The 12091-nt window shown below is 44.3% G+C and overlaps 1 protein-coding gene and 1 non-coding gene across 2 annotated transcripts in view; one reads left to right on the top strand and one right to left on the bottom strand.

The window, feature by feature from the left end:
• The window catches only part of STAB2 (stabilin 2), a 182662-nt gene that overhangs the window by 130706 nt on the left and 39865 nt on the right, over window positions 1-12091 (top strand). Inside the window, exons 43-46 of the mRNA XM_054443474.1 lie at window positions 1321-1394; window positions 3278-3349; window positions 10512-10631; window positions 11575-11622. Of these exons, the coding sequence (XP_054299449.1) occupies window positions 1321-1394; window positions 3278-3349; window positions 10512-10631; window positions 11575-11622 (314 nt within the window). The remainder of the gene's footprint in view (window positions 1-1320; window positions 1395-3277; window positions 3350-10511; window positions 10632-11574; window positions 11623-12091) is intronic.
• On the bottom strand, window positions 6461-6563 carry LOC129011091 (small nucleolar RNA U13). Its single transcript, XR_008493216.1, has one exon. It is a non-coding gene; the product is annotated as a small nucleolar RNA U13 (small nucleolar RNA).

Consider the following 12091-nt stretch of genomic DNA (forward strand, 5'->3'; position numbering starts at 1 on the left):
TCGAGACAAGCCTGGCCAACATGGTGAAACCACATCTCTACTAAAAATACAAAATTAGTCGGATGTGGTGGCACACACAGCTACTTTGGGAGGCTGAGGCAGGAGAATTGCTTGTACCCGGCAGGCAGAAGTTGCAGTGAGCTGAGATTGTGCCACTGCACTCCAGCCTGGGCGACGGAGTGAGACTCCATTTCAAAAAAAAAAAAAAAAAACCATTTAGCCCTGTTTATCATTTGCTCTCTTTGTATATATACATTTTTAAGCCATTTGAGAGTAATCTGTGTATATCGTATTCCCTTTGTTCCTAAATACTTGAGTGTATATTTCCTAAGAATAAGGATAGCCTCTTACGTAACCACAGCACAGTTATCAACTTCAGTAAATTTATTATTGATGTAATACTTTTGTCTAATTACCATTCATATTCTAATTTTGTCAGTTGTTCCAATGATGTCTTTTTTGACATTTTTTCCTCCAGTGTGGGATCAAGTCTAGGGCTGGATATTGTATTTCATTGTCATGTCTTTTGAGTCCCCTTTAACCTGGGAGAGTTCCTCAGCTTTGCTTTGTGTCTTATGACGTTAACACATGGGAATAATATCCTCCACTTCCCCAACTTTTTTTTAGTAGCATGTCCTTTATTTGGGGTTTGCCTGACATTTTTCATTATTAGATTCGGGTTATACATTCAAGGCCCAAATGTCACACAAGTGATACTGCATCTGTCTCAGGGAGCCTTGAGCTCTCCTTCTGCCCTTTGTGTGTGATGTTAATTTTGACCACTCAGTGAAGGTGCTGTGATGTCTCCATTGTACAGTTACTTTTTTCTCCTTTGCTACTGATAAGCAGTCAGGAGAGACACTTTAACACCAAGCAGATATGTTGTTCCCTATCAAAATATGCTCCTAAGTTTAGCATCTTTTGATGATTCTTCCCTTAACCAATCTATATTGTGATGGTTGCAAATGATTGTTTTTAATTCCTAAGTCTCTTCATTCATAGCACTCTTAGATTAGACTCCAAGATTCTATGGTTTCAAGTACTTTGCTACAAATGCTCAAATTTATTCCATGAACTGATTTAAGCCAGTAGACAATGCCTCTGCTGGAACTGGCCTATCCCAGAATAGTCAATCTTAAGAAACCGTATCCAGTACCCTCCTAGTTCGGTTATTTCTGTCTCAGAATTTCCAGAAAACTGAATCATGCTTTGACACCAGCTCCCCTCAGTCAGTTAGCCATCTTAGCTCATCCCTCAAGTTGGCTTCACTTGGAAACCAGACTTGATTTCCAGGCCAGATGTTGGCTTTTTGTTTTAAAGAAATCAACCCGTGTTTGGAGAACCACGGTGGCTGTGACAAGAATGCGGAGTGCACACAGACAGGACCCAACCAGGTGAGTGCCACCTCTCCCAGGCCCTTAGGTTTCCTAGAAGGAAACTCCTAGGTCTTTAGACACAGGCCTGAGAGAAAGAGGCTGAGAATGGACCTCTAAAGAGCTGCAGCTGAAAATAAATACTTTAGGGGAAATTCTGAAAGAATCAAGAGGTCCTTCTTTGGGAATGAGGTGAAATGGGGGAAAACCAAGTATACTAGGACAAGGGGCTTCCCTACAGTGGGGAGAAGTAGGTATCTGCAAATACCGTGTGATTCCAGAAGCATCTAGACAGTCCCCCAAAATACTCCCCTTTCTTTCAGCATTCTGATGCCCAGAATCCCACACTTTATCTTTGGCTTAAGGCTCTGAAGCACACGTGCCACGGTGGAAGATAATACTGTGGGCACTCTACCAGTCACATGGCCCTGAGTACCGTGAGCTTGTGGCACCTGTCTGGAGAGCAGGCCGGGGGAGGTGGGGAAAACATGAGAGCGCCCACATCAGAGAATGGGGGTCACAGGGTGGAAAGACACAGGCAGGGAAGCTGGAGGCCTGGAGACCCAAGTTCTGCCTTCCTCAGTCTCTGCCACATGGTGAACAAGCAAAATGGCCAGGCAGGAAATCACATATATCCAAAATTGGATGACAAAGTGAAGTCACCAGTGAATGTTCTATTGACCTCGTTGAGCCATCTGGAGACCTCAGTGCCAGGTCTCTCAATGGGCGGATCAAGCAAGTACCTAAAGTACGCAAAAAATAAGAAAAAAAAATTGTCTTGAAAGAACTGTGTGAGCACACATGTGCATGTGTGTGGACACATTTAGTCACGGGGGAAATCAGAACAGTCAATGCTGAGCTTTCTTAGACATCTTTTGAGGTTTGGTAGTTTTTATTTCAAACTACCTATGAGGTAGGAGACAATCTATAAACTTTTTGGTGCTTGGGACCTCCAAGGGTGCCCATCCAGTCCTAAGAGGCAGTAAAGGAGGATGTGGAATTGAACTTTGAGAACAAGACCTTAGTTGAGGAGGGACAGCTGGTGATGTCTTGGAAAAGGTTTACACTGATATTAGGGCCCATTGTGAAGAAAGAGGAAGAGAAACGGAGAAAACCTGCCCATGTAGCCCTGGCTGGCACCAGCGATGAGTTACAGTTCTAAGAAGCAGACACCACCCCAGGGCCCTTGCTGCTACATAGGAGGTCCTTGTGTGAATTAGAAAAGCTGCCCCTTGGGAGGGCACAGTGGGAGCAGGTGTCCCTTCCTTTGGGGACATCAGTGAATAGAATGTGGGCTGGGCTTCAGCCCAGTGGCCGGGTGCTTCTGCGCAGACATGGGACATGGGACCCTGTCCCCAGCTTCTTCAGACAGTGTCCCCTCCCTCAACTTGAAGCCTCCACCCAACTTCCCTGGGCCAACCAATGGGTTTGATAGATTGTTTCCACATGCACACCTCAGTGGGCTATAAAGGCCTCTCCTTAGCATCTCCTAGCACTGGTGCCTTTCAGCTCAGCATGGGTGCAGATGAGCAAGATATGAGTATGAATGAGAGTGGGATATAGTTTGGCTTCCTCTCAACTGACCTTCACCAATCAAAGAAAAGAGGTGAATACCTGAAGGCAAGGGACCAAATGGGGTGAGAACATGAAAAAGAAAAAAAAAGTATCTTAGCAACAAAGATAGGACGTGCATGAGATCCCAGTGCTCAAGTGAAGTGTGTCAAGTGCTAAAATATTAAACATAAGGTGACAATTATCATTATAAAATAGATATTACCAACATCAAATACAGACTCTCCTAACATTACCATGACCATGATGGAGTTCAGGTCTGAGAGCCAGACCATGCGGCCAGTACAGAACCCACCTGCAAAATGACCCCATGTGCTTCTACTCCTGGACAGGCTGCCTGTAACTGTTTGCCAGCATACACTGGAGACGGAAAGGTCTGCACACTCATCAATGTCTGCTTAACTGTGAGTATGGCTCTAGGGTGGATGTCCTTCAAGCCTCAGAGCCCAGGGTGCCTCCCACTCCACTTCTAGGGGATGCAGAGTTGAGGAATTCTTCCTCTGGAGGCCTCAGAGCTGTGTGTTGACCATGAGGCTTGTTTCTCTGGCACACTCCATTGTAATGTTGGGGAGAAAGGAGAGAAGGCACAGTCTGCTACCCCCAGCCTGCCCCTTTGGCTGCACCATATTGAGCTAAGTCTATCCACTTGCTTATCCCCTATCCATATTGCCAACTCTTATGAAAAAGATCCCTTTCCACCAAGCATGTCTCTCACCTCCTCCAGGAAGCTCTCTTAGGTAAACCTCACAGCAACTTTCCACTCCTTATTCTTCTAGACTTACATGTAGGAATCCACAGTGAGTGCACTATGAGTCAACAATATAGTGTAGCATTCCAAAAGCTAGTTCTGTCATCACAGAGGCCTAGAGGACAAGCTAAGGAAGATGATTCTACTCTCACCCCACAACTACCCTCCATGGCCCCTACCACCCCCATTCTACATGATAACTCTACCTTAGAACAGAGGATCCAGTTCTAGTTGCTCTGCATTGAGCAGGGGTTCATATGGGGATAGAAGCACTGTGTCTCCTATGTCCATGCATACATCATTAATTCTCCTAGTTCTCTCTCTCTAAAGAGGAGTTGGGATGTAGGGTGGAGGCTGCCACCAACATTTCAAGGATTGCCACAAAACATAAGGGTTGTTCTTGTTCTGTGTAAGTCCAAGCAGTAGGACAAGGACCAGCGGATGGACATTAGAAGAAAACAGATTTCTTTCAACTTAACTCAGTTATTTCATTAGAACTGTCCAGAGATAGAGAGTTTTGAGAAGTAATGAGCTTAGTATAACTCAAGGTATTTAACTATAGGAATGAAGCAACAGATGGGTTATTAACCCAGACAGCCATTTAGATTCCTCCCAGCCCTGATCCATATGATTCTAGGGTTTTCAGTTGGTTTGCTTCTTGGGACCTCAGTTTCCTTGGATGGTTATAAATGTCCCTGGAGTTCCTTTTACCACTAACATCTGGGCTTTGACTTTCTTCCTCCAGTCTGTAGGATATTGTTGACACACTTCTTGTCTCTGTTTGCATGTCGATCCTGGCAGGAGCAGGATCTTCTGATTCTCTTATAACCCTTGACTGCAGGCTGGACCCATGTTACGCAAACGAGTAGGAGTTTGCTCAGTCATTAATCACTGAGTCTCAAATGGGGCGAGTCACCTACTGCTGCTCAGAGCCTAATTGTTCCAGGCCTGGTACCTCCAAAGGGATGAGATAAGCCTGCTGACCCAGCCTGTCACATCCGGAGCACTTTGTGTGGTCAGCTAGGCCTCTGAAGTCCTGCATCAATGTCACATTCATATCCACTGCTTGCCAGGGGTCAGCCACTGTGCTTAGGGGTGCCCAATCATTCTTTCGTTTAATTTCTCTAACAGCCATATGAGGTAAGAACTGTTATTAACCCCATTTTACAGACAAAGAGACTCTAGCTGTGCCTCTTTCCTAGGATTGCTATAACAAACTGCCACAAACTGGGTGGGTGAAAACAATAGAAACGTATTTTCTCACAGTTCTAGAGGACCAAATCCAAAATTAAGGTGTCCACAAGGATGTGCTCCCTCTGAAGGCTCCGTGGGAGAATCCTTCCTTTCCTCTTCCAGCTTCTGGTGACTCCAGGCATTCCTGGCCTGTGGCCACATCACTCTAATCTCACCTCCATCTTCACATAGCCTTCATTTCTGTATCTGTGTCTTCTCCTCCTCTCGCAAGGACATTTGTGGCATTAAGTGGTTAATCTAGGATGATCTTTTCTGGAGATCCTTAATTACATCTGTAAAGAATCTTTTTCTAAATAAGTTGCATCCACAGTTGCATCCAGTCCTTAGAACAGTTCAACCCACTAGGCTGTGAGGAGTGAAGGCTGTTGCCCAAGGCCACAGAGCTAGTATGTGGCATGGCCAGAACTTGAGCCTCTCTCTGTCTTACTCAAGACCTGCACCCTTGACCGCTTCTTGGGGTGCTTGTTCTTCCTACAAGGCCCAGTCCCAATACCTTGCTTTCCTGTTTATATTACTTCCCACCTGAGAGCCTCCAGCTGTTGACATGAGAGCAGTGCAGACGCCCTGTAATTAAAGCACTTCTTCTTCAATTGAGGCTCCCATTATCTCCTTGTGTTGGTCTGGCAAGCTCCTCAAGAGATCAATGTCCTCTACATGAAACGGTTATGTAAGGATAATAAGAAGAAGCTACAGAAAAGATGGTGGCTGAGATGTGAAGCTGTTACCACTAGAACTGTGGCCAGCTTAATTTTCACAGCAATTCTTCCATGGGCCATTCATGTTTTGTAAAAAAAAAAAAAATGGCCACCTTGTCTTGGACAAATGACTCCTGATAACAGCTGATCTGGGAAATTCTGAAGGTCTTTTGCTACTCTATCTCAGCAGCATATTCCCACAGGAATTAACTCTATTGCAAGATTGTAAAATTATAGGCCATCAGGGACTAGGCAGGGAATAATATCAATAGGAAGACCCAAATCATATTGCTGCTTTAATGGGGAAATATTTACTCCAACTGACTGGTGCTCTAAGCTATGTCAGCCCAGTGTTGACAGTACTCCTGATATTTTAAAAGATATGAAAATTTATGAATTTGTATGTAAATTTTACTAACTTGTAAATGATGGTAATTCATTCCAAAAAGCTCTTTTAAATACTTGGCTAAACAAACAAAATAGTCCTGGTGCTAAATCTGGCCCAAGAACAATTATTTCTGCTCAAGTCCTACCAACAAGGACTGTGAAACATTGCCTTTCCTGAGTTAGTCCCCAGTCCAAACTGTTTTATTCCATTTGTGCTGCTTTAACAGCACAGAGGATACCTGAGACTGGGTAGCTTATAAGCAACAGAAACTTATTTCTCACATTCTGGAGGCTGGGCAGTCCAAGATCAAGACACTGGCCAGTTCTGTGTCTGCTGCAGGTCTGCTTCCTGGTTCATAGATGGTGCCTTCTTGCTCATTGGTAGAAGGGACAACTGAGTTCCCTTGGGTCTCTGTTTTCTTCTCTTTTCACATCAGAAGGGTAACGTGTCAATGTTGTAACAAGTTTTGAGGGAGGCACATCTCATAGAATAGTGTGAAAACCCAATATCAAGCTAATGAACCACAAAAGGATCTCTCTTTTATAAGGGCACTAATTCCATTTATAAAGGCTTTGTCCTCATGAACTTAATGACCTTCTAAAGGCCCCACCTCCTAATATCATCACAGTGGGGGACACAAACATTTAGACTAGAGCAGGAGGCAAGCATGTTGATGGAACAGAGACTGGGTGAGATGGGAAGGGTCGTAGTGATCAGACAAGGCCTCTCTGCAGAGATGACTCATTCCTGAATGTTGAGAAGCGGGCAGCCACATGAAAATCTTGGGGAAAATGTATAAGCAAAAGGAAGAGCAAGCCAGGGGTCCTGGGAAGAGGAAGAACTTGGCATGTTCTGGGAACTGAAGAGAGAGCCAGTGTGACTGCAGTAAAGGGAATAAAAGGGAGGTGGTGAGAGGGGCCAGATCACCTTACATCATGTAGGCTATGCTGTGGAGCTTATATTTTATTCCAGTTGTGACTAGGAAGCCACTAGATGATCATGTAGGTCAATGTCAATGTCTGGCTTGGCTCTCAAATCTCATTCTGGCTGCTGTGATGACTATGCAGGATAGGGGTTCAAAAGCAGAAGCAAGAAGACCATGTAAAAGACTAATGGAGCAGACCAGGAAAGACCAGGGTGGTATGACTAGAGCTATAGCAGTGGGTGCAATAAGAAGTCGCTTGAGCCAGGTGGACATGGTGGCTCATGCCTATAATCCCAGCACTTTGGGGCACTGAGGCAGGAAGTTCGCTTGAGCTCAGGAGTTTGAGACCAGCTTGGAGAGAGAGGGAGATAAATTACTGGACAGGGGATGTATTTTGGAGATAACCAGTAAGACCTGCTGATAGACTGGATATGGGAAATACAAGGAAAAGGAATCAAGCACACTAGGTTTTTTGCTGAGACATTTTGGTTCTACTCATGAAGATAAGGATGGCTTAGAAAGGAGGAAATGTTGAGTGAAATATCAACAGGTCTGTCCTTTTGTTGAGTTTGAGTTGCTTGGTAGCCATTCAAGTGAAGATTTCCAGTGAAATGTAAGCCTGAAGGAGAGATCATGACAGAGGTACAAATGTAGTGGTCATTGGCACAGAGATGATATTTAAACACAGGGGACTGGCTGAAGCACAAGATGAAAGTTAGAGGCAAAGACGGGGCAGGTGGAGGGGCCCTGGATATTAAGCCATTGAGCAGAGAAAGAAGTACCTACAGAGAAGGCTCAGTAAAAAAGCCCACAATGCGGAAGGAAAACCACTTATCAAGTATAGTGTCAACAGAGGCCAAGAGAAGAAAATGTTTCAAGAGGAGTGATTGTACAGGCAAAGGATGTTGAGATGTCACCTATGTTGAGAGAAGAGAACTGACCACTGCCTTCTCAAGGTCTCAATTCTTGAAGACCTGGATCAGGTTGGAGGCTTGTGTAAAGGTGGGACCAAGAGCCCTGAAGTAAGTTGAGAAGAAAATTGAAAGTAAGGAAAGTAGAAACATACACAACATTTGCAAGGATCTTCCTGGGCAAATAAATGGGGTAGTTAATGGAGAAGGATGTGGACTAAAGGAAGTATTGTTTATAACACTTTACTCTGGAAAATTTTAAACCTACATGAAACTAGAGCAACTAGTACATGAACCCATCTGTACCTGACACTCAGGTGAAAGAGTCAACTCATGGTCAGTCTTTGTTCATCTATACCTAGTGGGTTCTCTTAAAGGAAAAAAAAAAAAAGAGTTTGGCTTTTTTCAAGATGAGTAATATGAAGGCATGTTTTTGTGCTGGGGAGTATGATCTGATAGAGGGGAGGAAACCACTCCTGAAGGACAGCAGGTTGTTGTTACAGGAGGGGGTGAGAGGGAGTGGGACCCAGAGCCCAGGTGGAGGCATCACCCTCAGATAGAAGCAGACGTAGTGTCAGTCAGTATATTAGTCAGTGATGAACTAGTGAGTCCATTAATGAGTCAGTCCATTAGTTAGTTAGTTAGTTAGTTGTTAGTATGCTTGTTAAATAAGGAAAGCAGAGTCCACGAGTTCAGACCCAAACGAGTGGTGAAGCTCAGGATGGGGAGATGAGGTGGTTCTTGTTACACTGTGTCTCCTTTTCTCCATGAGGTACAAGTGGGGCTCATCAACTAAGATGAGAGGACAGTGATTGAGAGCTGAAAAAGGTGAGGAGTGGAATGTCATTTGTATTAGTCAATTTTCATGCTGCTGATAAAGACATACTCCAGACTGGGCAACTTACAAAAGAAAGGTTTATTGGGCTTACAGTTTCCCATGGCTGGGGAGGTCTCATAATCATGGTGGAAGGTGAAAAGCATGTCTCACATGGTGACAGACAAGAGAAGAGAGCTTGTGCAGGGAAACTTCCACTTTTAAAACCATCAGATCTCCTGACACTCATTCACTATTACAAGAAGAGCACAGGAAAGACCTGCCCCACAACTCAATCACTTCCTACCAGTTTCCTCCATGACACATGGGAATTGTGAGAGTTATAATTCAAGATGAGATTTGGGTGGGAACACAGCCAAACCATATCATCATCTCTAGAGAGAGGGAAATTAAATATACTGCAAAAGTACAGGCATCTGTGTACATACCTTTGAAGGGAGTCCATATCCGGACATATCCGTGACTTTCTCAGGCAATGCACCACCAGCCCGGCACACCCAGAGAAGTTAGAGTAGGGCCCAGGAGGGCTAGGGATTTGCCAAGCCATAATGATGGAGCGAGAGAAGAGCCAGGGAGGGTCACAGTGTTCCACCTTGCCAGCTGGCTGGGGGCCAAGGGGGCTGAGTGGGTGGGCAGGAATGCTGGGAAGAAAGAAGTAAGCTCAAAGGAGGGGAGGTTCCTGTGGACCAAAGGGGATTGGAGACTGCAGTATTAGGAGAGAGAAGTTGATAAAAGTTGGTGGCCAGAGAGAGAAGGATGCTTGAAATGGAGCTCTCAGGAGCAGTCAGTGCACTTTAATGTTGACTGCAAAGCCAGGGGTGGGGGCAGGGGTGGTAGAGGCCACTGACAAGGGTATTAACACTGCCAAGGATGGCAACATCAAGAATGAAGAGAAAGGCGGTGATCCAGGCACCACCATTAGGACCAGAAAGTAAAAATTGGTGAGGGATTATGGATACTATGTGTTTAAAGGATGAGGGTGTGGAAATGTTTTAGAAGTGACAATGTACAGTAAGAAAGACACTCTCCCGGAAGAGCCAGGACATTGCCACTTCAATCCCTCACCAGTGTGGAGGTAGTGGAGGAAAACAGCTTCACTTGAGAGGCACAGGAAGGGCAATGTTTGCAGGAGACAAATACCTCTGCAGGAAGAGGTGAAGAGAGCTTACTAAGGTGAGAATGTCAGAAAGTTGCTACTGGCAATGAGTTTGAGAAAGCACGGGGAAGGGTTTGTGAGGAAGGGGCCTATGGGGTCAGGTGATGCGTGTGTGGAGGAACATGGGGTGAGTGTCCCTGCAATGAGTGTTCCCATGGATGTTAGCTTTGAACATGCTTTGCTTTGTTTGTATTTTAGGTCTCTGCCCATCTTCCACAACTTATAAGCTCTTTGAGGGCTGGGACAATGTGTTCTACTTTGTACCACCTGCCTTCTATCTGATAATGGTTACCTTTTCCTATGATTAGAGTTTAGCTTAAAGCTGGGAAGTATCAAACAGGTGGGGTCTTCCTAGTTAATACCTGGATGCTGAGAAATTTCCAATTTGGCAACTCTGTGCTTACCTGGACAGGGCTGGAGATCTGCTCAAAAGGACCTGTCATCTTAGGATACAAGGCCAGGTGAATAAGATGCCCCTACGAGCATAGGGAATTGGAAGGCAAGCTCAGGAAAAGGATAAACAATACAAATGAATCAAAGTTAGAGAGTGAGACAAAAAATGAATTTGAACACAGAATTGCTTTGTAAATATCAGTAGTGCTGGCAAACTAACTGGTCTAATCCCCATCCCTTGCCCCTTGGCAATTTTACCAGAAAAATGGTGGCTGTAGTGAATTTGCCATCTGCAACCACACTGGGCAAGGAGAAAGGACTTGTACTTGCAAGCCAAACTACATCGGAGATGGATTTACCTGCCGCGGCAGCATTTATCAGGTAATGCGAGACATGTTTCCATCAAGTAAACTCTACTTCCCTAAAAATGCCAAGAATCCAGGTAGCTAAGGAATATTCAAGAGCTTGGTGAAACATAAAGCGCTGTAAAAATATGAAAGGCAATTTTATATAAATCAGCAATGAAAAGAAATTTTGTCTTCCTCTGGGAATTCATTTGACCTGCGAAAGAGTATAATGTAGGGATTAAGATGGACTGACAGCTCTGGAGTCAGAAACACCTGGGTTTGAATTCAGTTATCCTGGTTGGTAATGTGACTTTGAGCATATTATGTCACCTCTCTGTATATCAATTCTCCAATCTGTAAAGGAAAATAATGATGGTACCAATTCCATCAGGTTGTTAAAATAAGGTAATATGTGCAAAGGACAGAGTGCTCAATAGCTCAACCACATTACCATGGCATGGATTGCTGTGTGTGCATATGTGCATGTGTGCATGCATGTGTTAATGTGTGTACACGTGTGTGTGCATGTGTGTGTACTGAGCATAGTGGTTGAGGCAATGTGATATTTGCAGGTTTCTGTCTATTATAAAGTAAATGTTCAGTTATTTAAAGAGGGACGAAAACGTTCTGGCTGATCAAATATTGTTAATAGAGTAACCAAATCTGCCATAAACCTACAACTGACTTTTTAAAACTATTTGAAAGTCAGAAAATGCTCTTTAAGTTCAGATACTTCTGGAAATGGCTGAACCTTTCTTTCATAAATCAGATGGCGATTCCAGAAAGGTTATAGAATTCACACTATGTCCACATAGTCATTCTGAACATTAATTGTCAGCCTACAGATGAAGCTCCAAAAAGGCCAGGTGTTACAGATTTCCAGTTGAAGGGATGGCAGAGAAATCATCCCGTGACAACCCTGTATTGTTCTTATATATATTTCACAGGCATTAAGTGAAACCACTCTTTGTTTGCAGGAGCTTCCCAAGAACCCGAAAACTTCCCAGTATTTCTTCCAGTTGCAGGTAGGAAATATATATGTCTGTCTAGCCATAAGAGTTCAGCCTAGGCCAGGTGCAGTGGCTCACACCTGTAATTCCAACACTTTGGGAGGCCAAGGTGGGCAGATTGCCTGAGCTCAGGAGTTCAAGACCAGTCTGGGGAACATGGCAAAACCCCGTCTCTTTTAAAAATACAAAAAAAAATTAGCTGGGCATGGTGGCGCAGGCCTGTAGTCCCAGCTACTTGGAAGCTGAGGCATGAGAATTGCTTGAACCCGGGAGGCAGAGGTTGCAGTGAGCTGAGATCATGCCACTGCACTCCAGCCTAGGTGACAGAGTGAGACACTGTCTCAAAAAAAAAAAAAAAAAAAAAAGAGAATGTAGTACATGAAAGACTCCCATCACACTGGTAGAGAAAAAGGTGTGACTGGGACAGCTGGTTAAAGTTTGATCTTTCTGCACATCATACATCTAAATGAGATTCAGATATAAG

Source organism: Pongo pygmaeus, chromosome 10, assembly GCF_028885625.2.
Source record: "Pongo pygmaeus isolate AG05252 chromosome 10, NHGRI_mPonPyg2-v2.0_pri, whole genome shotgun sequence".
NCBI classification, from domain to species: domain Eukaryota; kingdom Metazoa; phylum Chordata; class Mammalia; order Primates; family Hominidae; genus Pongo; species Pongo pygmaeus.